The 22262-nt window shown below is 42.4% G+C and overlaps 2 protein-coding genes across 2 annotated transcripts in view; both read left to right on the top strand.

Annotated features, from left to right (window-relative positions):
• The window catches only part of LOC128299353 (protein slit-like), an 89486-nt gene extending 81089 nt beyond the window's left edge, over window positions 1-8397 (top strand). Inside the window, exons 3-8 of the mRNA XM_053035291.1 lie at window positions 2261-2332; window positions 4147-4218; window positions 5027-5170; window positions 5288-5523; window positions 8027-8168; window positions 8250-8397. Of these exons, the coding sequence (XP_052891251.1) occupies window positions 2261-2332; window positions 4147-4218; window positions 5027-5170; window positions 5288-5523; window positions 8027-8168; window positions 8250-8397 (814 nt within the window). The remainder of the gene's footprint in view (window positions 1-2260; window positions 2333-4146; window positions 4219-5026; window positions 5171-5287; window positions 5524-8026; window positions 8169-8249) is intronic.
• Window positions 8398-10886: 2489 nt separating this feature from the next.
• LOC128296778 (SR-related and CTD-associated factor 8) lies at window positions 10887-20938 on the top strand. Its single transcript, XM_053032262.1, has 9 exons — window positions 10887-11212; window positions 11668-11958; window positions 12114-12359; window positions 12481-12919; window positions 13113-13165; window positions 14804-15155; window positions 16472-17123; window positions 17197-18056; window positions 18139-20938. Exons 1-9 carry the CDS (start codon window positions 11183-11185, stop codon window positions 19536-19538), a joined length of 4323 nt encoding a protein of 1440 aa, XP_052888222.1. The 5' UTR covers window positions 10887-11182; the 3' UTR covers window positions 19539-20938.
• The last annotated feature ends 1324 nt before the right edge of the window (window positions 20939-22262 follow it).

Genomic DNA, 22262 nt, shown 5'->3' with positions numbered 1-22262 from the left:
CGAAAGGCCAAAAAGAAATGGCATTTAAAATTGATACAGTCACTTAAAAGATAACTCCTTCCGGTTGCGTTGTTACCTCCAGCCGGTTCGGTTCTTCTCGTAACGCGCGTTGAACGATACTAGTAATGGATACGGCTTCAATTAAATTAACATTCAAACATCCAATAGCTGGACAATGGACATCCAATAGCTTCCTGATACTGGCAATACATAGCAGTGTATTTTTAGCTGGAACAGAGTGTTGTTTTAATTAGTCAACACTTTCGGGCATTCTAATGTTCCGACATGGTTTCAATTAAGTGAATTTTTAAGAGAGAAAATCTTAGAAATTTAGCATTACGAATTTCTCATTGAAACATCTTATTTGTCCAAACATAACAAAAAAATCTCCAGCTTTTAGGGGACTATCTATGAAAAATATCAACACAATAAACCAAAATAAAACAATGTATCTCTTGGCAAAGACCTTCGAATGTCAAACCCTGAAACTCGATACGCTAAAGTTGCCGAAAGCGTATGCTAATATTGTAATCAAATTCATATTTATGCGCAAATGACTTGTTTAAAGTTTTCCGCAATCGGTAAATCCTACTCAATGGCAGGGCTGTAATTTAAAAGCATTCAAAACAGCTTAATCTACCGTCGGTGGAAGATTCTTTTTATAGTTATCAGTAGCAACGATCAATATTCATGAAATATACACTTGTAGGGAAATGCTCGATCGCAGTAAATAGCGAACTGCTCCATAGCAGGAAACAAGTAACTGCTCGACGCAGCACTCAATCGAATCACCCAAATCCCAAACCCAATCCACTAACCCCCAAACTGGTGATCCCGACCCCGCAAAAAATCCACTTTTGCGAAGTGACCTTACGCTACCGTGTAATTGTACCCTTCGACGTTTGGCTTATGAAATGCAGGGCAAACACTGCAACGGCATTTACACGTAATTTTTGGAGACTTAGATTTTGTGTTCCCATTCATAGACGATATATGCATTGCTTCCACTAAACCTGAACAACACAGCTGAGCGACAAATGCTGGAAACCACAAAATCAAATTGGAAAGAATGGTCCTAAGCCCGTAGCATTATTTTCTAAAAGTTAAACCCCCTGTCTACAAAAAGCGAGTACTTACGATGGAACACGTTCCTTGCGAACAGAACAAAATCAATGCGTTTAACACTGATGCGATGGATTATGAGCACATGGCGAAGCTGCAACGCACCGACACTGAACACACTCACACTGCACCGACACTGAGAGACTTAAATATTCCCGGAACGAAAACAACACTGTGTTGCGACACATCTACACGAAATATTAGACCATTTGCTCCCTTGCCGCTAAGGAAGCGTCTAATAGAAAAATTGCACAACACATCGCATCCGGGAGCACGAACAACCACACACTTGATTTGCGCAAGATTCGTTTGGCTTTCTATAGCAAAGATTGAAAACACTTCGCCAAACACTTTCTAGTATGCACAAAAACACAAAAATCACTCGACACAACCTTCTCCGATACAACACTTCGCTGTACCAGATCATTGGTTTAACCACGTGCACGTGGACTTAATAGGCCCACTTTCACCTTTTGAAGGAAACTACTATTGTCTAACAATGATAGACAAGTTCACTGAACTTATGAACTTTATAAACGCATGTTCGAACTATTAGGAATAGACCACTTAAAAGCAACACCATACTAGCCGCAAGCTAACGCGCAAAAAGACCGGCAATTAAAATTCGCAACATTGTGCCACAACCGCCCGAAATGAACTGAGGTACTACCGATCGTATTGTTAGGATTGAGATCAACGATCAAGAGAGATAATGCAGAACAAATGATGAGCACGATAAGATCAACACAAACTCAGCACGATGACAAAAGCAAACCGTACGTACAAGCAGAATTAGGATCATGCACGCATGTGTGGCTGCGTATCGATGCCGTTCGTCCCACACTAACAGCGCCGTACGATCATTAGTGTTTGAGGTCGAAGTGTAACGGTATCTATTGACCGCTTAATAGCAGCACACATAGACGCATCGGATCAACCAATTGCGCAAGAAGATTCTCTCCTGATAAGCACTACGACAGTGCCTGATCATCCCAGTGCCTGATTGATTTCAATAAAATCTGTGCTCAAGACATTGTCAAATAAAACCACAGCAACTAACTCATTATTTTACAAAATTTATGTTTTCTTGGCTAAAATGATGTAACAAAATGCATTTATATCACAACATAATTCACAGGCAACTGACGGCCAACCATATCTACACCATCGAGAAGGATGCTTTGCACGATCTGATATCGCTGGAAAGATTGTAAGTACCTATTTGGATTCGGTTGCGTCTGTACCACACCAAACCTTCCGAGTTCCTTTTTTCCTTTTCGTTGTACCAATGTCACAAAATCTTCCATACAGACAACATTTCGCACATCAGATGTTAGATCCGGTTTGATACAGTTGGTTGAGCAACTCGTGTCCCTAACATCTCGCCTATTCCCTCCCCAAGCACTCCATCGACTTCGCACCCCCAACTGGTTTGATTCATATTAACCGGCACACGACACCAAATCACCTGTCTGGCACGTGAATATTACCTGTCACAGTCAATCAGTCAACTTTATGCGCTGGTTTTCGCAACCTTGTGGTTTTTTTTTCTAATTCAAAATGTGCAAATCCTGCTCACTTTCCAATGCAAATATTGTGACAGGAAATATTGTAATTCGTTTGCAATACTTTACATATTGTTATTAGATTTCTGCATTAATCTTTCGCAGGAATTCACACCAATAAGTGAAGGGTGAAAGAAACTTCTTCAAACATTCAGGCGAGGGAGGTTTTGTTTGTCCATTTCAGTTATGTAGACGAGCTGGCCGCGTATCGTTTGAACGATCAATATATTTTGGAAGTTCCTGTTTGTCCGTTGCAGACAATTCAGTACTAATTTATGCTCAATTGGCTATCGTTTAATAGGCATTATTTACAGCTATTTTATGTCAAAAGGTACCGCGGACACAAATAAAATCGTCTGAATTATTAGAGCCACCCCGCTTGGACGGCAGTCGTTTTGCAATATTTTTGTTCCAACAGAGCATATGTTCCTCGATTCTTTTTGTGGTGGTCTTTATCGATCAATACGGATGCAGACGATCGATTCATGAGACAGCTGCCGATGGACTTCTAAATATATGGCACATGATTAGCAAATGCTAAATTTGTTGTTTTTGCTTCGAGTTTGTTAGAAAAAGACCGATGAAATCGTTTGTGTTTTGATTTATGAAATACTACTAACAAACAAAATATAATGATAAACGTATAAAAATCGGACATAAGATATTAACTATTATAAGGGTAATATTTTAATATAAACGAAACAAATTTGTTCACTGAAAATACAAAACTAACATTCAGCAAATCTTACGGAAGTCACAAATCATTCTCCTTTCCTTTGGTCTGCGGGATTTATAACTTTGTTAGCTGTTTGTTAGCTGTTTGTACACTCCAATACGTCGTTGGTGGTCTACTTGTTAAAACGGAACAGCCATTCATTGACCACGGTCGTTTAAATAACACCGAGTGGGTGCGCTGAAACACGGGACCATTTGAGTCTTTGCGATTGGAAATCGATTTCCGTTAATTATCCGTTGCTTCTCGTTATTCCCTGTCTTACGATCGCTTTGACATAATTGATCACGCCTCCTTCCGTTTTTGGGGTCGGCAGGAAAGTTGGCTGTACTGTGTTCGTCCAAACAATATTCGCATTTTCCTTCATCCCTTTGGATGCCATGAAACCAGGGAAAGAGCGACCCTCACTGCCAGATCAGCATAGTTCGCAGAGACCGACGTCAGCAACAGTCAACAGAGGGCGTATTCCTTAGGGCGACAATTCTTTAATTAAGTTTGGATGTGATCGAACTCGCGTACTCACATATTTTTTTCATAAACGCCGACCGTTGTTACTCGTGACACAAAATCTCTACGACGTCTCAACTTCCCACACACTCATTCGCTTGTATTTCTCTTCAAGTATCTGATATCTTGTTTCATTCTTGCCACAAGTTTCGCTTACCTTTTTCTTGTTTTCATCTTTATTACGAATTATTATTATCTTCCGTTTCCTTTTATTTTCAGACGGCTTAATAGCAATCGCTTAAAATCTATACCAGATAATTTTTTATCCAGTGCCGCTAATTTATTACGATTGTAAGTAGTAGTTTGTAGAGATTGATTTCTGTTGGTTGTCTATGTTTTGTTTTACTCTTTTGTGATTATGTGTTTATGTGTTTTTTTTCTTTCTCTTAAATTTATAGCCGTATTTCATTCATGCAATATGCTATAATCATTATATGGGAAGCTGTTGAAACGCTTTCTAAGCAGATCGATTTTAATTTGTTGTGGTTTTTTTGGTTCATTCATGTTGTGCTCTAAACCAGATGGTTTTCGATTCAGTTACTGTTTGGCATTCGATGGATTCTTTCGTTTGCATGCAAGACTAAGTTGCTAATTTGTGTTTGAGTTTTTGAAAGATCTTCAGTTTTCAATATTTTAGTCAACACTTCCCACTATGTGATATAGAATTGAGTAACTTTTAAATGTCTATGTTGATTTCAGAAGGAGTTCTATAGACGTGAACTTTAAAGCATTTTACGCTTTCGATTTCTTTTTGTAACAATTAAAACGACTGCATTCTTCGCATGATTGACGTTATTATCGTTTATTTTATACAACCTGAGTTGACAAGCAACTCTTTATCATTTTGTTTGATAAGTGTCGTTGAATCGATGTTTCTGTAGTACGACAAAATAATGATAAGAGCATTGGTAACTAATTGTTAGTTAATTTCTATGTTTTCTATCATAAACGCAATTCATGCCACTACATATATCAAGCGTTCAAATATATTGAAATTGTGAAACAGATCCACACAAATTAACTGTTAGCGATTAAACTGTGGTAGCTTTAGAGGAAATTCTAACTATATCATTATTCACACCAAACCTTCGCCTTGCAGGGATCTGTCACACAATGCACTTGCCGCCATACCGAAGCGTGCGTTCAAGGGAGCACCGGCACTGCGTAGTCTCCAGTTGGACAACAATCAAATCACCTGCCTGGATGAAGGTGCCGTGAAGGGGTTGACGGAGCTGGAAATACTGTAAGTGTATTGCATGTCCGGGAGCGTAATCCCATCGGCCTTCGAAATGAAATTACTTCCGAGCTCCACCAAGAACTCACTCAAACCCTGCGCTTTTTGTTTCGATTCCCTTTTCAGAACCCTAAATAACAATAACATCACCACGCTACCGCGCGACATGTTTGCCGGAATGCCACGCCTGCGAGCGCTGCGCCTTTCGGAAAACCCATTTGCGTGCGATTGTCATCTTTCGTGGTTGGCCCGGTATCTGAAGAATGCATCACGTCTGGCACCGTACACACGGTGCCATTCGCCCGGCCAGCTGAAGGGGCAGAATGTGGCGGATCTGCACGAGCAGGAGTTCAAATGTTCCGGTAAGTTGGGGATGACCAACCACGCCGTCATAATCCAGGTTCTGCTGGTGGATCAAGGTGGCCTCGGTCGAATGTGTTGATGGTACTGGAAGTCCCACATAATTGTTGTTTGCTCCCACATGAGTGCACAGGGGACCGACATGTACGGCCATCGAGTGTCTACTTCAACGTTGACCACACGCAATGGTTTTTGTTTTTCTGTCCATCGTGTGGTACAGAGCTAGGAATCCATGTCTCTAGCATTCGGTAATCCGTCCAGAATGAAACAGTGTCTATGGGTGCGGCTTCAGGAACTCCGGTATAACGCTTGTCCACCTTTCGATGAAAGTACATTAATTGCCTTTGGTGTTCTTGGAATTTTGCATGACCACTGATCCACTGAGACCACTGGATTCCTACGATACAGATGTACTCATTCAATCAACCTCAAAGAAATCCTGGGAATAGTCATACTAGCAATAGAAGAGAAGGTTACAAGGTGACTCATATAACATTCTGAATAATTTAAATCGATTGAAGGCTAATTCTTGTGAAATTCGTCCTGCTTTGTTACACTTTGTACTTCACATCATGTGCATGTTTGCGGTCAATACTACGGTCATTAAAGTATACTTAAGTGTGTTGTTTGACACGAACCATAAATTGCACAGCAAAGAGTCCCCAAGTCCTCGTGGTATTAACTACCGTTCTTATAAAAATTTGCCACCATAAACTAATTTCTCGCTTCATTATGCGACACACGCAAATGTGCTTCGCTGTTTTTCCTCGTGTTCAGTATAATTATGGTAGCACACTGCAATGGACTCGACAGCACCCAAACACGTACGACACTTGGCGCGAAACCATATCAAACGTGATAGGACACTAATTTATTTTCCTCACCATTCTAATGAAGTTGCCAGCGACAACGACATGGTACGGCGGTCGGTGTTTCCTTGTTTTTCGTTCACAATCAAATGCAAATTGCACTCAGAAATAATCTCATTCGTGTTATGTGGCGGATAAAAACGGCAGCTTCCGGCAGATGAGCGCAAAACGTGCAAAAATAAAAATCCTGCAGTAGATTTAAACCAATCAAATCCACCACAAAGTGTCCGTGATCCAACACAGGCCCACATCGTGCTATCGGGCTGAACGCACGATTTGTAATTGCACGCGTTGGAAAACAGGTCAACAGGCTGGATTTTGGCTGAACGCCACTCAAATGTGCCACGCCATTGAGTGATTGTGGAAGGCAAATTTAACTGCAAATGGGTCCATCAATTTTCCACGTGCGCTGTGTCGTGCACTTCCCGTGCATTTCCTGTTGCGTGGGGAACAAACTCATAAACCTACGTGCACACTGTACCGTAGCCATCATCATCATCAACACCATCGCCGAAATGGCTGTGGACGTTGTAAGAACCGCGAAAACCAGAAGCAATCTGGACACCGCACCTGTATACAACGACACGCCCCGAGGACGGTGCGGACAGAACATGGTCCGAACACGCAGGATTCATTTTCCACGAGCCAGTGCTGCATATACTACCCAACGTACGTGACACTCATGAATATGTAAATGTTAATTTATGCCACCTTCGTGAGCGTGTGTCCACCCATGGAAAAGGGCCACGCACTGGCGTCGGAAGGTTGGTTTGCGAATTTCACACTTTATGCGCTGTTGGCAGATGAAAGACTGACCAGCGGTTAGAAATGGCATAACACAAAGCCCACACTCACGCGTTTGGATCAATGAAATCAAATTACTGGAAAAATAATCGCCCATTCGACCGGCCCAAAATGTTTGGAGTTCGGAGTTTGCCGACGTGTCCAGACCATGCCAATCGATTGTGTCTCTTACATTATTCTATAGCCTGTTACACGATTTTTCTTTATCAATTATGTGAAGCAGGAACCTATTCAAAGTGAGGAAAACTGCCTATGTAACACATTTCCATTACAGATATCCAAAAGCTCAGGATAAATTGCAATTACAGCTCATTGGAATTCGTGGACGAATAATGGATTGTTCAACTGACAATTAACTTCAAAATTTGTATTCTTCATGGAGTACTTATAGTGGTCATATGGATTTAAAGAGTTGTATTAGAATTAATTTAATCAAACAGAAACTGTTGAATGATGCGTTTTTCAATAACAACGGTACTCAATTTGTCATGAAAGTAATTGAAACGAATGATAATATAACGAATGATAAGTAATTGAATTGAAATAATTCCGAAAATATACATCATAAAGATACATTAAGCTATTTGTATCACTGGTTATTAAACAGGCTTTGTGAACTTGCTTTGAATAGTTGAAAAAAGATTACTTTTTTTACTTATTCACCGATTTAAAAATCATTCTAAAGGTCATACTGTTAGCTTCAAAATGTGGCAACCTTATTATCTCGTGCGGTCTGTATAAAAATTTAATCCATTCCATAAATTAATTCAAATCACGGCGCAACACCAGACACTTGCTATATTTCTAACACTGGATACAATTTACTTCGCAGGTTTAACAGAGAACGCCCCGATGGAGTGCGGTGGTCGTAGTCTCTGCCCACATCCTTGCCGCTGTGCCGATGGAATAGTGGACTGTCGTGAGAAAAGTCTCACCACCGTCCCGTCCACACTGCCGGACGACACAACCGAGCTGTAAGTATTTTTAGTACGCGACCGGCGACATCTTCGGGCAGCAGCTTCGGGCATTAACATGTAATCTAAATATTTTTACAGCCGGCTCGAGCAGAACTACATCACCGAAATTCCGCCGAAAGCGTTCGCTAACCACCGGCGCCTTAAGCGGATAGACTTGTCAAATAACAATATTTCGCGAGTCGCCTACGATGCCTTCAGTGGACTAAAGTCCTTAACGTCGCTGTAAGTAGTATGCGGAAAAATAGGGAGACTGGAAAGCGGTTCCATTTCTTAAGAGGGTAGCGAAAAGAGAGAGAGAAAGCGAGGGATGAAATATTCAACGCAACCCTAATCTGAGTAGCAAACCAAAAGAACGTAAAATTCTTATCATAAGTAAACAGAGCGCCCTCAACCATCCCTTCACAAGTTTGTCTAGTAAAAGCTCTCACAGTGTTTGCTACACCAACCGACGCGCTTTTTCATTCACCCACTGACTGAAGATTTCTTTTCCGTGGTTTGCCTTTCGCAGAGTTCTTTATGGTAATAAAATTAAGGATTTACCGGCGAGCGTTTTCAAAGGATTAATCTCATTCCATCTACCGTTGCTCCTAGAAGCAAACGAAATCAGTTGCGTGTGAAGGAACGCTTTCAAGGATTTCCCCAATCGCGGCCTTGTGTCACTGTACGATAACAACATTCAACATGGTTGCTTGAGAAGCATCCAAAAACTAGCAAATAACGCCAATAAAATAGATTGTGTCGTAATTTGCGAGTCGTGGGCATAACTTCACTGAAATGAACTTCCATCTTTGCTGACATTTAGCACTCAATCTATTTACGATTAGAATCTTCCATTGTACCAATGTACCAGTGATGTATTATAAATCGGTCAAATAAAAGCTTTATAAGATGGAAAGTTCGAACTTTGACTTCTTCTCAGCTTTATGTGTCATTAAATCATGTGATTCCTTATGCTCGTTGAGATAATGGCATCAAGTACACGTATTTTTCTCATTCCAGCTCACTTGTTTAACCTCATTTCAACAAAACCGAAGGCACTCAGCATGCTGGAGGTAACATCTTAATTCTAGCCATTGGTTGTTTTGGAGGACCGTACTTCAAACTCTACTTGACCTCGGAATGTTTCGGCAACCTCAAAGTAGTAGTATGGGGTACTCGAAGGAAACCATCAGTCTCAAAACCATTATCTTATCTTCTTTTGACGTTTTGTCTTTTTGACCTTTTGCGTACTAATTAATGCTCATTAGTTTGCGCTTGTTCGTCTATACATCTTAGGTTGGCCACTTGGAAAACTAAGAGCGAAGCCGACCGAAACCATTTGATAATAATTTCCAAAATCAATTTGGTTCGGAAGCATGGTTCGCTTGGCGAGAAACTTCATGTAGCTTCGTTGGTGAGCAGGGCTTGTTCATGTAGCTCGTGCCAATAATTTGATTAGATAATGTTGCCGGTTCGATGAAATGAATTTTGAGCGTGGTGTGGATTGTTTTATCAAAGCTTGAAAAGGCACCATAGTACTCACTTTACATTTGAATTCTAGTGGAATTTGTTGATTGATTTAATTATTTTCTTGAGAATGTACCAATGCATCGTGTGTTCAAAACATCTGTCAAGAATGTAATTTAATTACGGCACATCTTTGATTTACGTTTAGTATTTATCAATTTAAAACCAAGGCACAGGGTCCTATCATTTAATATTAAACTGACTATAAGGATAAACAGAATCGCAGAGATTATCTGTAATCTAGAATAAGCAATGAAACTGCACTTCGCAGCCCTTTTAGTTTTGTGCTCTTTAATTTTGTGTACATTAATTTTAAATTATGTGATTCAAGTATATTGCTCAATAAGTTAAATTACAACAAGTAATGATATTATTGACGCACTCATTCCTTATGCACATATACTGGTAGTTATATCCGAAAGAATACTCTAGTCGTTTACATTTTGCAAATCGTTTTGGAACCAGCATGGCATAAACAGGCGGAATAATTTCAAACCCAAAGCTTCATATTCCCACCAACAGATGACACTACAAGTTCCAGCATGCTTGCGTTACAACAAAGATACATGCGTATTTCCGTTCATTTGCTCCGCTTTCGATCGCTGTCACCTTTGAAATCAAATGAAAAGCCACTAATTTAATCAATCAATCTCGACTAAGTTTGATTCATGCAGATTTCAAGCGAATTCTTCTTCAGAAACATCAGCAAATCATCAAATAATATAAACGCTTTAACGATGGTCATAATGAAATCACTTTTGGAGCATATTTCCCCGCAAATGTCCTTCGATAGCGCGTATCCCTTTTTCATCCCTTTTCCCTTTCAACCCAACGAAAGGGCGTTACAATCATTTTGACAATTTCGATGCGTGACGTGACTTATCGTTTTCGTCGATTTGTTCATTGTTCAACGCATTTCGTTATGTTTCGCCTGAAATGCGTCCATAAAATAGTAGAATAAATTTTTAACTTCATCTGTATCGTGAATTTCTATTGTAACAACAAAATTTGGCGATAAATTTACTTTTAAAAACATAAACAAGCGCACTGTCATTTGCAACTTATCGACTGTCAACGGTGGAACAATTGACAGCAGTTCTTCGTTTTTTTTTCATCTTTGCCGATCAGCAGCAGAGGACACCACGGGGTAGCCATTTTGAAAAATTCTGTGCGTACGGTCGCTTGGCCCGTGCAAAACCACCTCTTCTGATCGGTTTCCCTTCGTAGGGAGTTTCATTCAAGCCTCGTGATTTGTTGTGTGAAATAAAACCGATCGTCTTTAGTGCCGTTTGCACCCCAGTTGTTCCGTGTAATCAAAGAAATTGAGTGAAAAGACTACCATCCGCGGAACGGGGGGAGTGAGATTTACAACAAGTGTTCACTTTATGGCAGCGGCTACTGCTACGTCGTGGTAGACTGTGGTTCAATTTCATTGAGGATTAGTTTTGCTGTGTCAAGTGCCAAGAAAATCTATCACCGTGGCGTCGTCTATAGAAGCAACCAGCATGGAGACGGTCCGGGTGTTCAACCAGGAGGTGAGAAGCACGTTCTAGTTGTTCCTTGTTGGTGCCGTGTGTGCCTGATCGTGTCAGTGGGGTGGGGGATGAAATTTTCTGGTGGAAAATATGCGTTTGATAAGCGCAATGAACAAAGTGACAAAGGGTGGTTTTGTAGTGTGTGAAATGGAGTGAAGAACTGTACGCTTAAAAGGACCATAAACACTTGTTTATAGAAATGGCAAACGAAGTGCGTGAACTAATCGATATGATATGATGTTGTATGATTTTCACCGTGACTCTGTAAAGTGCCATAACCACCCTTATTTTCCAAAGTGCCAAACTCTATCTCCCAATTCGTTGGCACGTTATTAATGAGGCTTGATGACGCGCTGGTTGATGACCAACTTTTGTGTTGAGTTTTTACATGTGTTTTGAAAACAAAATGCTAATGCCAGTGTCCTTTTTCTTATACTAACCATGTTTTCCCATAGCTATCCGGGCTGTATGAATCGAAACCGCCGATATCGAAGGCCAAAATGGCTTCGATTACCCGGAGTGCTATGAAGGCGATCAAGTTCTACAAGCACGTTGTGCAGAGTGTGGAAAAGTTCATTCAGAAGTGCAAATGCGAGTACAAAATTCCCGGCCTGTACGTGATCGATTCCATTGTGCGACAGTCGCGTCATCAGTTCGGGCCGGAGAAGGATGTGTTTGCACCGCGGTTTGCACGCAACATGGAATCAACGTTTGCGCATCTATTCCGTTGCCCGCCGGAAGATAAGGTAAGCGAATGTGACCAGTGACTCGTAAACAACCACCAGGACGAGCGCCGAATGCGGCCATGGCATGGCAAATCCAAGCACGGGCTTTTAATGGGAATGGAATGCGAAAGGTTACGATTCTCATGCCAAAATAACCTTTTCTTCGTTCACTGCAGAGTAAAATAATTCGTGTGTTGAACCTGTGGCAGAAGAACATGGTATTTTTGCCGGAAGTCATCCAACCGCTGTTTGACCTTGCGAATCCGGACCATCCGATCCACCAGCAGTACAATGCGCAGGTGTTGCAGGAGCAAGGAGCAAATGGGTTGAATCCTAGTGGGTTGCCCCATGACTCACCGGTCGGCGGTTCCATAGGTGGTGGTATGGACGATCATGGTGGCCAGTTACAGATGGGTGAAACGGTAATGATACATTTAATTCCACTAATATTTCTTAAGGATAACCCCTGTTTTTGGTGGTATCTTGCAACACACCTTATATATCTTTCAATTTTAATGGCATGACTAATGTTCTCGTTCACAGAAGCAACTTGATCCGTCCACCATCCGACAGCTGCAACAATTCCAGCAAATTTTAATGCGTCAAACGTCTGGCGACCAGGCTAGCACCGTATCGAAGGATCAGGTCAAGTTCAACAAGAAGCTGCTAGACTTCGACTACGGTAGTGATGATGATGATGATAAGAATTCACCATCGGTACCCTTACCGGGGAACACCGGAATGCCGGATTTATCCCAAATGCCCGGTGGCAATATTGCGCAAATTTTGTCCGACCCGAACGTGCTGAAGCAGCTGCAGAACCTGCAAAAGCTCAAGCAGCAGGATGAGAAGCAAACCAAGCTGTCGGAGATGCTGCTCAAGGAGGAAAAGTTTGAGAAACATCTTGCCAGCGTGCTGATGAAATTACCGTTCGCCAACGAATGTGACCTAAGCCGACAGCCACCGATTGATTTGAACGCCGGTAAGCAAGCGAAACCGAGCAGCATAAACAGGCTTCTAACAATTGAACACGTTTCTTATAATGTTTTATTCGATTTCTTTCTTCTTTCTTTTCGTCTCAAAATAACATAAATTGCTACACATTGGGTATGATTACGATCGTCACCGATTCGCGTGGCTCATCTCCTCCACACTATTGATCTACCATCATCTAGGTCACGCGAAGGATGTTGATACTGACAACGATGTGGCGATAACAGGAGTTGAGGTGAATATTTCCAACACATAGTACTGTTCTTCGTTTCTCTGTGCTTCGTACAAGAATTATATAACAAGCAAACAAGCATTGGGTCAGTCTATCAAAATGAGCTCCACTTTAGATGTACAATGTAACTGAATGTTGCAATTGAATTACACATAGAATGTGGATTTTTATGTATGTATGAAGAAAAAGTATCGTTAATTAGGAATTATGACTGAAAGCGTTGAGTCAACTGAGCTCACTATCTGCAGGTTTGGGATCGCCGTATAAGCAGTTGGGAATAACATGCGTTTTCTGGAGATCGCTTGCCCGATTTCAAAGACGAATAACGTATGTTCCCAAACATGTGCATTGTAAACTTATCTCTATCTTAGAGATATGTCTTATTTTATTTGATATGTTAATCGTATCATGTTTGCTGTATACCGATCTATTGAACTTGTTGGTTTGCTACTTGAATCGATACCTGAAGAAAATGATCATTACAAAATGCATTTAAATTCAACGACATGTGGAGCTCTAAAATTATGTTCTATATCTAAAGTATTTATAAACAGTTATTGGAATATTGACTAGATCAATGGTCATCGTAGTACGGTAAAGATTAGAAATGTGAGCAAACATATCCGTGGAACTTAATTTGGATTGATTATGGATTGTTTTTTTGTTAGATCATTCATAAATACTCTAAATTATGATTGGTATATTTAATATCTAAGCCAGGAGTATTTCTTGGGGCCGCAGTTTGTTATTCGCCCATTCAGCTATATGATCTTTCGATTACTGATTCAAAAGACCGTGTTTTCGTTACGCAATACGTGTACCGATTGCTTGGGTGAGCGGACAGTACGATTTATGGATAATTAAAGAATTAAGAATTATTAAAGAGAATTTTGGGGGTTTTGCGATTGTATTGCATAACCAGATACAGTTAGTTTATAATATATGGCATGTGCGCAAAAATTGTACTCATCGACCAACGCAGGATACGATCACGAAAAGGCGAGCAACAGCAACAAAAGGTAGGGTTTCATAATGCGCGGTGAGATTGGCGTCCTAAAGCACACAACCACAGTCTCATTTGCACCTCCCGTCACGTAGGGAGCGTCAAGAAGCTCTGGGAGAGGTGCAAATGGGAAGGTGTATCATCGTTGGATGTACGGTAAGTTCCTTCCTATTCGAGTTGAATAGGATTGAAATATTGTACCTTGTTCACCATTCTACAAGTATACGATTGCTCTTCAACATTATGAAACGATAAACAAGAGGAAAAAACCGTTTCAATGGAAAAGCCAAAAAAGCCAATAGAGTCATTCGAGCCATACAACGTCACCAGTTAAACGCTAAGGATGGAGTTCTGTCTAGCCTAGACTTTTGAAAACATTCTCACGATAAAAGGATTCGAGAACGAATAGAACGGACACACAAAACTACTGCGGAAATGCACGGGAGATGTACATGTTTAAACGATATCTTTTCTTCCCATTTTTCTTTTCTCTCTTTCTCTCTTTTTTGCGATTTGTGACGTGGCGCTGTGTATTCCGACTGATGGCACGTACACCTGGCGATGTGTACCATAATGTGCTCTGGTATCAACTGTACACATGAACACACTTCACTCTGCGTTTCTTATCGATAATCTAGATCCTTGGAGATCCGTTACCGGTTGGTGGCAGCCGTGGAGGCATCGGACTGGGAGGTAGTAGTACCGCTGGTGGGAGCGGCAACAACGATCGCTACAAATCATCATCTTCATCTTCGCGGCGTAAGAGCAGATCACGGTCACCGCGCGATCGTCGTGGAGGTGGCACCAGTGGACGTGGAGGTCGAGGACGTTCGCATTCCCGTTCGCGATCCGTATCACCAAGATCATCACGAAGGCGATCGTCCCGCGATCGTGGCGGAACCTCAACGAAAGATCGGGAACGGGAGAAGGAACACGAGAGGGAACGCAAAAGGAAAGGATTGCCAGAAATGAAGAAAGAGCACCTGAGTGGTAAGAGATCCCGTTGGGTGGTTCATCCTAAAACGGGTTGCAAACATCGGCGACACCGTGTAAAGCAGCAACAACTGTGGTGCTAGTGGACAGTTATGAAACAGAGTTCCAAAGTGACATTCCAAATCAAAGAAGCATCTGCAGTTCCGAAACATCCACGATCAGATTGTCCGAAATGAACAGTGTGTGTAAACAATGCCGCGCGCGTATAATGAAATAGTGCAGTGAACTATTGGCAGCATTTCTGCGTCGTAATTGTGTGTTTCCGTCGTTCTGAACCCTTTTACTGTTACATCTAGCATCGTAATGCGTGTGAATGTTTAATTCTTGGCTATCAAATGACAAACTTGGCTGGCTTGGCTTTTCCATTGCATTTTATTTTAATTTTATAGTCAGGAGATTCATTTACATAGACAATCGATCCTGCGTGCGGGGAATTTGTTTGGGTGCTCCGTGTGTAAACCGGCGACACCATCGAATTCTAAAGTAAATACCATACTATATGGGGGAGTTTATAACAAAGCAGTATTATTTTTGCTGATTTTTCTCGAAAAATTGTTATGATTTCAGAAAAATCTGATAAAATGTCTCATAAATACTAATGACAAATAAGCAAAATCTAAAGAAAGAGTACACTCATCGCCATGCAATCAACACATTCAATCAATGTTGTAATGCGTTTTTCTCTAAACAACGAATTGGAAATCGAGATCAAGAATTTTCCGGAGACCCGTTAACGGGTTACGTTGAACTTTTTATAGATTAGATAGATAGATTTCTTTTCTTTTCGTGCATTCAAGCTCCCATTTGCCCCTTACACGGAAAATTTTTCAACTCCTGTAACATATCGACCGAAAAAGTGGACCTAATGGAGATCGATTTTCCTCATTCGCTCATAGCTTGAGGAACATTGAAAAAAAAAACTGCTGCCTTTATCTATCTACGTTACGGAATTTATGGATTAGGAGGAGCGTTACTGAAGTTCACTTTAAGAACAACTTATTAATTTGAAATGAACTTAAATTGGAAAGTTCAGTTGAAAATTCTTACTTAAGGCTCAAACTTTGAGGCTCAATGTTTGATTTACACGATACCAAAGCTATGAAGATAATAGTGACTGATTGTGAATTCATTTACAAATTACCAAAAGGTCTGTTTTGTGCACCAGACAAAGACAAAGTCTTTCGAAATACGAAGTTACCACACCAATGCTTCAGGAAATATCCAATGTTGTTGCTGCTTTACACGTACGATAGTATTAGTATCATACTGATTTATTTACTAACCGTTTTGTGTTTCTACCTTTTGCGCAACAGTTTGCAGCACGACACTGTGGGTTGGCCATCTCTCCAAACTGGTGCAGCAAGAGGAGCTATCCGATACATTCGGTAAATATGGTGACATCGTGAGCATCGACATGATTCCTCCGCGAGGCTGTGCGTTTATCGTGATGAACCGGCGTCAGGATGCATTCAAGTCAATGCAAAGCCTGAAGAATCATAAGATGCACGGACGTACGATCACGATCTCCTGGGCCGCCGGCAAGGGCGTTAAAAGCAAGGAATGGAAAGACTACTGGGATTTGGATCTTGGTGTTAGCTATATTCCCTGGTCGAAGCTAAGTCCCAACACGGATCTTGAATCGCTCGAGGATGGTGGCATGTTCGACGAGGACACAATGCCCCAGTGGATGAAGGAAAAATCATCCACTGGCGGAACAGTAGGTCTAGGTTCGGCAGCGGCAGTAGCAGCCGCTGCCATGGGCCTCAGCTTGGCACCGGGCATGAACTTGAAGAAGCTGGACGGGACCGAGTTATCCACGGCGGCAGCAGCTGCTGCAGCTGCAGCGGCCGCTGGAATGCTGAACCCATCGCTATTTCCGCTGAGTGCGGTTGATACGAGCCAACCGCCACCAACCGCCATGATGGGAATGGGAATGCCACCCTTCCCAATGGGTCCTGTTGCAAGGTAAGTAAATTATTGTGTTTGTGTGTACCAGCATCATGTGACGTAAGCTTAAATTGATTTGTCCGTTATCCAGATTACCAATACCGATGGGAATACCGATGGGTGCTAATATGGTGCCTGGGTTAGGAATGAACGTGCCTCCTCCCGGTATGATGCTATCAGGCAATGCACCACCGCTCCCAATGGCAGGATACGGTGTGCTACCTCCACCACCACCCTCGTCAAGTTCATCTGCCACAGGCATGATGGGCAACGGTGCAGGATCGTCGAACATGATGAGTTCCAACATGAGCAAATCATCTGCGGATGATATGGATATCGAGATGGAGGACGAACACTCCTCTAATCCTGCACCAATGGTTGGTGGCGGTCAAAGTGCCAGTGCGTTCTTTAATCAACCACCCCCACCTTTAATGCCTCCGAGCGCGAACCTTCCACCGGGGCCACCGGGTAATGTTGCCGGTTTCTTTGGTGGTTCAGCGGGTGCTGGAAGCATGCAGGATAACGGTGGTGGCCCATTGGATGTGGGTAGCGATGATGCGGAAGGAGATCCCAGTATGGGCGGTGGTCGTGGAGCAAGAGACTTCTTGCGAGCCAATGAAGATGGCAGAGAACATCTTCGTGGTCGTGGAGGTGATCGTAACCGGGAGCAACGCGATCAACGTGGAGGAGGCGGCTTCGATCGAGGAGTCGGTGGTGATGGTGGTGGTGCAAGACGCGATCGTGGTGAGCGCGGCAGTCGTTGGGGTGGTGGAGGTAACAATTTCCGTGGTGGCGATGGAGCAAACAATCAGCAAGATGATCGCCCTCTTTCGGAACGGTTACGGGAGCTAGCCGGAGTTTTGGAGTTTAACAATCAACAGCAACGCGCCGGTGGAGGTGTTGGTGTAGGTGGTCGTAACTTTGGACGTGGTGGATATGATGGAGATGGAGGTATGTGCTGATGTAGTGTTTAACGCTCAAGCAAACGATTTTAACACATTTGTGTTTGAAATATTTCTAAATTCCGTTATAGAATTTGGCAATCGCGAAGCAGACTTTTCGCGACGCGGTGGAAACTTCCAGCAGAATCGATTCAACAACAACATTGCGGGTGGAAACGGCGACGGGGGCGGACGCAATATGGGCCGTAACGGGCCGTTCGGTAATCAGCAACAGGGTGGTGGTGGGCGCGGTGGTAATAGTGGTGGAATGTTTGGCAATCGAGCTGGTGGTGGAAGGAACAATAATCAGCAACAGCGTGGCGGTCAGTTCTTCAACGATGATCGTCAACAGGGTGCGTTCTTTGATCGCGACGAAGGTAGCAATGGATACGATTCAGGTGGTAATAATGGTAACAATGGCAACAATCGACGTAACTGGAATGACCGTGCTGGAGGAGCACGTGGCAACAACAGCAACAATAACCGTGACGAAGGTAACCGTGGACGAGGAAGACAACAAAACTGGCGTAGTGGTGATGAAAGTGCTGGAAGTGGTGATGGAGGTGGTGGTGGTCAGCGATTCAATAGCGCACGAGGTGGAAATAATAATCGCAACCAGGGAGGAGGAAATCGCCCAGGCGGGGTAGTCCGATGGGACGATGATGACGAATCTTGGGATGACGCTAATAATAGATCGACTACCGGACGACCGGCACAATTCTCATCCACTAGCCGTCAGCGGAGAAACTCCGAAGGAAATGAGGAGCAAGACCAACAGCAGCACGATCAAGAGGCTCGCCAAACCCGTCGAGAAGGCGGACAGTCGGAAACCGAAGATATGACGATATGCGATGATCAATCGCGGCAAAGTGAGCACGATTCGCACAATGCGACGAATAGACAAAGTGGTGAAGGTGAAAACACGGGCGATCGTCGGTTCCAACGCAATCACCATCACCGAAACGATGATGCCGATGACGAACGACCGCAGCCTATTCTCTATTCGCCGGAACCGGAAGATGAGCCGGAACACACGAACAACAACAATCAATTTGCTGGTGAAGATAACCAAACCTATCGCGACGAACAAAACGTCAACGAAAACATGGAACGAGAATCCCATTCTGACAAGGACGAAAATAATCACAGCCGGGCAATTACGTCTGGTGATGAACGTTCTCTCAATATGAACCACCCGCTGCAAGAAAACGCTGAATTTCGTCGTGCTTCGGAAGAACATTTCGAAGCCCAAGGGGATGATTCTGCTTCTGCCGTGGAGGTTAATGTGAGAGAAGCAGCGAAAGATTATTCCCACAATGAAAGAGAGGAAGAAAGCTATCTGCCTGCTAAAAATGATCGAAATGAGACAGTGCCGCCAAGTTCATCATCTCCACCTGTAGGCTCCTGCCAGGAACTTAATGTTGAATGCAATGTTCAATCAAACGACACCGAGGAGAACGAAACAACTCCCACTGAACCGGATGCATGTTGAAGCGCCAACATGCAAATGTGTGGTAAGGTCAATGCACTTTTATTGTAAAGTTAAAGCAACCGCAATATGATTAATCTAAGAGATTGGCAGTGTATACTGCTCTAGCCGAATGAACCCGAGTGGTGGGGTATAGATAAGCCAAACAAATTATTGTAAATTAACGAAGAATTAGCGAACCTATGTAGTCTGCTTAGAGATGCGCTTGGTCGGAAGAAGCACGATCAGAAATGGTACATATGTCGGTAATAGTACATGTGTCATATGTTCAAACGATTCTCTCCGCAATCTGTGCTACGACAAACAGTTAATTCCTAGTCGTAGTAGAACATACCATTCTTTTGCGATGGGCAGAGTATGACGATCATGATGTATTGTACCTAACAATTTTACTTCTATATTTCTTCTTGGCCTTCAGTAAACTCCTGCCGATTGTCCCATCGCTCGTGCAGGCTATTTGTTAGTAATATCCGTATACTCAGTCTGTGCTAGAGGCGAAGATTTCATGGATATTTTTGTTCACCAAACCCACACTTATCGTATCGGCATGTAAGCCCTATCGGATGACCCTTTGTAATACATGCAGAAGTGTCTTACGATTAATGATTGTAGGGACGAATCTTGCAAGCACCATCACCAATGAAGTCAAGTTTTAATGTTTTGTGTTTTTAGTCATGTTTTGTAGTTTTTTTTCCAACATCGTTAGAATAATTGTGTTTGTATATTACAGCTATATCATTGCGCTTTTCTATTTTATAAATTTTTAAACCTCTTCAATCAATTTCATCATGCAGACATCAGATCGTGGGAAAAACTACCAATATTAGAACGGAAACGGTTCTATAATAGTACCCTATCATTGATTTACATGTTATCGTTGTGTCCAAAACCACAAACATCCCGCAGCGCACGGTCAGTCAGGTTGAAACCGCGAACGGAAGACGAGATATCGAATTAAGCATACCCTTGCCCGAAGGAAAAGCTCGGGCAGATTAATAAGATGATAAGTAGGTAATAAAACAGTGTCCTAGATTATTTATGTAGGTATAATTGGGTTGAATCAAGTAATAGACACAAGGAAACGCAATGGAGACAAAGTAAGAAACATTTTAAATTATACAGGTGGAAGAGATACGCTCTGAAAATTTGTGGCGACTTTTAAATGCGTTGAAACGGTCTGGATTAATAATCCCACACACAAGATTGTACATCGTAATATGTAGCAAGTAAACGAAACTATGTCCAGTTTTGAAGTGATTCGTTTTTCTTTCCCCTTTGAACCAGATTCAGCAGAATTGAGGCGCCCCTTAACTAGCTGGGAGCTTTGTACACTCGAAGGCTGACGAGATCCGATGAACATATTTGTATTCATAATAGTGTGTAATAATAAAGCAATGCATACATTATTCATCATTGGAGTTGTACTGGTCATTCTTTAAGTTGCGTGAAAAATTACTAAACGACAGGTTACGGAAAAATATATCACATCACGCAGGTAAAACTGAAAGAAGCAAACAGCTCCTTTGGAATTGCAGCCAAATTTAGCTCACTAGTACTTGTTACAATGACCTTCGTTGCATGCTTTTTTTTTCATGTGGATGAAAAACTCTTCAGGTCCTTTGCTCCCATCATGGCGAGCTTGTCTACTCTTCAATTCATCCTTCAGCCACGCGTGGACCTTCTGTTAGTCAATCCGGATAACGGCATGGGCTAAGGCATACAGACAAAATTGGTTTACGGCTCTCAATCGAAAATGGCGGCTACCAGATAGTTGAGGACACCAAAAACCAAATTGATGGTGGCATAATCCAAGGTCCTGCTAAGAGATCCTGATTTAGGCATGGGTGAGATATGCGCATGAGTTCTGGCTACCAACTGGTCTTTCCTGCCACGATCAACGAAGCTGGGACTATGTAGAACTTATACAGTTCCTCACATACGTCTCTGAGACATTAACCTTGCCCAAAACTGACGAAACCCTCCTAACCACGTTCGAGAGGAAAATGTTCCAGAAGGATTATGGCGAACTCTTCGGGCTGTACTAAGAAGTCCCTAGCGGACTAGACTCAGCAGGCTCCGGTAGGCTGTCCTTTTAGGTCATCCACATGGACAGAGGATGCGTGGTAGGCCCCAACTGAGATGGAGTGATGGCGTTAATGCGTCCGCAGACGACGGCGTTCGACCGCCTGCAGCAGGCTAAGACCGCGAGGCGTTGTAGCGTCGTGTTTTAGATATTTGGTCAATGTAGTTGAGTAGTCCCGAACCTTGGTCAGTTTTCACGTGTAAAATGTATCGTAGAAATATACGACATGTCCTGTTTGCGGTCAGCTCCCACCTGGACTGTGATGCCTTATTGTGTGGCTTATTGGTAGTGACGTCGGTCTTCACAGGAACGGACCGGGACCAAAATCCCCATCCGCGTTGAAAGAAAGCAATTTAAAGAAGAGATGCTCCACGCAAAAAAATGATCCATGAGTGTGGGAAATAACGTTATCATGGAAACGTTATGCGTCGCCTCCAACTAAAATTTGTATAGTGATTAATAATAATTCAAAGCCAAAAAAAAGGTTTAATGATTAATTTTAGAGTGACTCTTACTTAAATTTCGCCTAAACTGATGGTTCGCATGGAAAAAGTCAAAGCTGCATAATAGTTATTTTCCCTCTCCTAAGCAGCTGAAGAGTTCTTTTAGCAATGTCATTCTACCCAAAATGCCAACAACATTTA

Source organism: Anopheles moucheti, chromosome 2 (genome assembly GCF_943734755.1).
Source record: "Anopheles moucheti chromosome 2, idAnoMoucSN_F20_07, whole genome shotgun sequence".
Taxonomy (NCBI): domain Eukaryota; kingdom Metazoa; phylum Arthropoda; class Insecta; order Diptera; family Culicidae; genus Anopheles; species Anopheles moucheti.
This window is presented reverse-complemented; position numbering and strand designations above follow the sequence as displayed.

Bases quoted from the DNA above. Each gene is read 5' to 3' on its own strand.
- LOC128296778 (XM_053032262.1), top strand. From the start codon at position 11,183: ATGGAGACGGTCCGGGTGTTCAACCAGGAG. The intron at 12,920-13,112 runs GTAAGCAAGCGA...ACCATCATCTAG, and splicing joins ACCGATTGATTTGAACGCCG to GTCACGCGAAGGATGTTGAT. The intron at 18,057-18,138 runs GTATGTGCTGAT...ATTCCGTTATAG, and splicing joins TGGATATGATGGAGATGGAG to AATTTGGCAATCGCGAAGCA.